This window comes from Bison bison, unplaced genomic scaffold (assembly GCF_000754665.1).
Source record: "Bison bison bison isolate TAMUID 2011002044 unplaced genomic scaffold, Bison_UMD1.0 scf7180017861046, whole genome shotgun sequence".
NCBI classification, from domain to species: domain Eukaryota; kingdom Metazoa; phylum Chordata; class Mammalia; order Artiodactyla; family Bovidae; genus Bison; species Bison bison.
This window is the reverse complement of record NW_011491618.1, coordinates 2,210,604-2,213,804: the sequence shown is the minus strand read 5'-3', so window position 1 is coordinate 2,213,804 and position 3,201 is coordinate 2,210,604. Positions and strand designations below refer to the sequence as shown.

The window sequence follows — 3,201 nt, the reverse complement described above, 5'->3', positions numbered from 1 at the left end:
ACCACCCCCGCCCCAAGCCGGCTCCCCACTTCATCCTCAGCTACGCGACACCAGCTAGAATGGCCACTCAGCAGTACTCCTGGGATTCCGGCACTACAGGAGCCCCAATATTACTCACAAGCATCTCTAATTAATAGTATTCAACGCCCTTCAACATGATTGCATCATTCCCTCTGTTCAACACATCTGAACAGCAATGTAGGCCCACTGAGCATCATCAGGCACAGTGACCCCCAACCTCACTTCTACCCATCCTTCTAACAGTTCCTCTTTAAACGTTTTCATCACCTGAGGCCTCCCAGCCTGATCCCCTGACACCCCATTATTCTTCATGATCCCTGCCCTGCTCTGCACCCCTCTGCCCACCACCCTGACTCCACATCTCATTATTCCGCTAAACCTCAACATAAGTGCACTAATTCCTATCACCCCTGTGACCCCCCAGTACACTCCACTGACTCCCAGGATCTGCCCCACTGACTCTCAACATTCGAAATGTTTCTGCCACCCAGGTTTCAATCCTAGCCCCTCCCCGCACCTCTCTCTGAGCCCCTCTTCCCCACTTCTGCTCCCTCTTCCAGCCAGGCCTGACCCCCACTCCCCATCCCAGGACAGGTCTGATCCCTGGTGACCACGCTCCCCTGGCCCAGGGTTCCAAGGACCTCACCACACGCCTGGTCAACCAATGGCCATCACTGGGCACACTCAGTGGGGCCGAGGGTGCCAACAACCCCAAGCTCTACCGGAGGTAAGCCCCAGCCAGACTCAGCCTGGGCTCAGTGCTGGTCCCGCCTCTCCTACAGAAGAGGGGCGCTAGGGGCTGTGGGCCTCTGTCCGCCCACTGGCTCTCTCTCTGCTTTGTCACAGACACAGTTTCATGAGCACGGAGCCCCTATCTGCTGAAGCCAGTCTAAGCTCGGACTCTCAGCGCCTGGGAGAGGGCAAGCGGGACGAGGAGCCCTGGGGCCCCATCGGTGAGCCCCCCAATCCAGCACCCAGTACCCACTCCAGAAGGGCTGAGGCCAGGCCTTGGGGCTTGTAGTCAGGCCCTACCCATTTCCCTCATTCACTCCACCCTGCCTGGGAGCTTAGCACGGCAACTGAGAGCTTGGTTTGGGGTATCAGGCAGACCCTGGCACAAATCCCAGCCGTGCCTTCTCTGGTCATGGGAGCTTGGTCATTGAGTCCACCTTGCTGAGCCCTTCTTATCTGTAAAATGGGGGTGCTGATTAGAACAGTCACCAGTGTTGGCAAATGGTGAGGGCCCCATTACATCCTCAAAGGCCCCACAAAGGCCCTACAGATCCTTCGGGAGTTCTCTGCCTAACTATTTTGCTCTTATTTCCTGCGCTCTATGAACCAGTTGCCTGACCATTGTTTCCCCCTTCTCTTTGGCTGCCAGGAAGCTCAGAAACAAATTAGTGGCTCCCTTCAAGCGAATGTCCAGGACTTCAACGCATGCATTTTGTGTTGCCCTCCCTCCTTGGCTTCACCTGGCTTTCCCACCCTAGTTTCCCTGGTGCCTGGACCGCCTGTCTTTTCTTTCTAAAATCCACACCGCACTGGATGACCCTAGAACTTCTTTGAGACGAGGCAGGCTATGGACCGTGGAACCCCGCCACACTGTGTCTGTGATTGTCCGTGTGTCTGTCTCCCCACCAGACTGTGAGCTCCGTGAGGGCAGGGACCGTGTCTCGTCCGCTCTCTGTATCCCCCGCACTTGGAACCGAACAAGTGCTCACCACGTGTTTAATAAACGGACAAAGAGACGATGAACCCTCAGGGGGAGACAGAGACAGAAACTGACGATTCCAATACAGTGTCTGTCCCCAGCTCTGTGCATGACAGCGCCAGGTGCTGTTCCCGGGCTTCACTGCAAAAGGCCAGCGCTCCAGGAATGAGGGTCTCCTGGCGGGTGACCCGAGGGCTGTCCCTTCGCTGCCTGCACCCGAGCACCGCCCACCACTCACTTGCGGAGGCCTCACCCGCCCTCTCTCCCCAGGGAAGGACCCCACGCCCTCCATGCTGGGCCTCTGCGGCTCCCTGGCCTCCATCCCCAGCTGCAAGTCCCTGGCGAGCTTCAAATCCAACGAGTGCCTGGTGAGCGACAGTCCCGAGGGCAGCCCGGCACTGAGCCCCAGCTGAGGAGCGGCGTGGGCAGCGCCAGCCCCACCTGCTGCCCTTCCTCAGAGCCTCCCCAACCCAGGCCACCCTCCAGAGAACGCTGCCACTCAGCCAGGAGTCTCTCTGGAGACACCCTTTGCTTCTAGCCCAGTTCAGCTTCTTGCCCACGGAGGCCGGAGCTGCAGAGGGAGGCCGCTGGGGCTGAGAGGCAGGGGCACCAAGGCCACGGGGAGCCCTCAGGAAGCTGCTTCTTCCGGTGACCCCGATGCCTGGTTAGCTCCCAGCTGGACTCTCCTTCGCTCATCACCCCACCCTCCTCGGGCTGGCGGCCCAGCCTCAGCAGCCCCACCTCCCATGCCTCTTTCGTCTGCCCCTGTGTATGCCCTGGAGTCACTCCTTTCTCAGCCCCCTGGCTGGGGGCGGGGGGCAGCTATGAGGGTATCAGGCAAATAAAAACCAGAGGACTGAGGGCGGCCTTGTCTGTGGAGGGGCTGGGACAGGGGGCCCGCTCCTGAGGTTGGCAGAATGTGGTGGAGTTAGTGCTGGGCCCACAACCAGGTGATGCTGGACCCGCTAAACCCTAGGAACAGACTGGTTGGAATAATTCAGGGAGCGGGTGGCTTTTGGTATGAAGTGTCTGAAATAGTAGGCCAGCCCAGGGAAACACCAAAATGTGTTAAGGGCCCCTTGGATAACTCATCTACCCCAGGCAGAGAAGATGTTGGACATCCTGGGCAGGGAGATGGAGGTGGGGCAGAGATGGAGAAGGCAAGCCCTAGCAGGGCCCCATTTCCCATCCATTATCCTGAGCAATTCAGCTTTGGCCTACAGGTCCAGACTCTTCCATTAGGCCAAAGCCTGGCATTGAAGCCACCTTCCTTCCTGGGTTATCACTTAAGTGTGCTCTTGGGTAAAGGTCTCACCCCCACCAGTTCTCATAACATCGCAGGAGGGCTCCTCTACAGGGATGCCACCTGGTCAGCCAAAGCCAACGTCAAGGTCCCTTCTAGGCCTCTTCCGTGCAAATCGCTCACCAAGCCCTGTTTTCCCACCCACCCCAGACACCTCCTGCAATCA

The 3,201-nt window shown here is 58.5% G+C and overlaps 1 protein-coding gene across 2 annotated transcripts in view; it reads left to right on the top strand.

Annotated features, from left to right (window-relative positions):
• Positions 1 to 2,593, top strand: part of RUNDC3A (RUN domain containing 3A) — a 9,745-nt gene extending 7,152 nt beyond the window's left edge. The window contains exons 9-11 of one of the 2 annotated variants that reach the window (XM_010832451.1): positions 611 to 748; positions 868 to 974; positions 2,003 to 2,593. In XM_010832451.1, the coding sequence (XP_010830753.1) occupies positions 611 to 748; positions 868 to 974; positions 2,003 to 2,145 (388 nt within the window). In that variant the 3' untranslated portion in view covers positions 2,146 to 2,593. Of the gene's footprint in view, positions 1 to 610; positions 749 to 867; positions 975 to 1,402; positions 1,816 to 2,002 lie in introns of those variants that run through there. The other variant, XM_010832452.1, reaches the window with a different exon arrangement.
• The last annotated feature ends 608 nt before the right edge of the window (positions 2,594 to 3,201 follow it).